Consider the following 576-nt stretch of genomic DNA (forward strand, 5'->3'; position numbering starts at 1 on the left):
ATGGCTTTAGGCGTGGGCACGCGGGGCCGCTCTCGGGAATTTTACCCAGCGGCACTCACGTCCGAAGGCTCTAGCCTGTGGAAACCAGCCCAAGCCTGGAAACACCACCACTTAGGGGATGTGGGTGCCCGTGACCTCTCGGGGGTGCCCAGAGGCCAGGTGTGCACGGGAGCCGCGGAGAGGAAGGGGACTGGAGTACCGAGCCCGGCCGGGGCGCTAGGGGTCTCCGAGTGGGGAGCCCGGGACCTCGGCGCAGAGGCGAGGATGGGGCCAGACGCCCTCGCGCACCCTGGGCCCGGGCCGCCGCGGGCACCTACCTGCGGCCGCGCCCGCACGTGCCAGCACGCCCAGCCCGCCCGAACGCCCGCGGCAGCGGTGTCCACGCCACGTGACCGCCCCGCCCGCCCCGCGCGTGCGTCCTGCCCGGCGCCCCATTGTTGGCGGAGGCCGCGTCACGGGGGCGGGGCCGGGGCGGGGCGGCCGGCGGCCCGAGGGAGGCGGCGGGAGGGCGGAGGGAAGGAGCGTCCGCGCCGCCGCCGCCGCCGCCGACTAGCCGCCGCCGCCGAGAAGCAAGCA

At 76.4% G+C, this 576-nt stretch overlaps 1 protein-coding gene across 1 annotated transcript in view; it reads left to right on the forward strand.

The window, feature by feature from the left end:
• MEX3D (mex-3 RNA binding family member D) overlaps window positions 1-576 on the forward strand; it is a 13,785-nt gene continuing 13,209 nt past the window's right edge. Inside the window, exon 1 of the mRNA XM_040241564.1 lies at window positions 1-573. Within this exon, the coding sequence (XP_040097498.1) occupies window positions 1-573 (573 nt within the window). The remainder of the gene's footprint in view (window positions 574-576) is intronic.

Source organism: Oryx dammah, unplaced genomic scaffold (assembly GCF_014754425.2).
Source record: "Oryx dammah isolate SB20612 unplaced genomic scaffold, SCBI_Odam_1.1 HiC_scaffold_5, whole genome shotgun sequence".
Lineage (NCBI taxonomy): Eukaryota > Metazoa > Chordata > Mammalia > Artiodactyla > Bovidae > Oryx > Oryx dammah.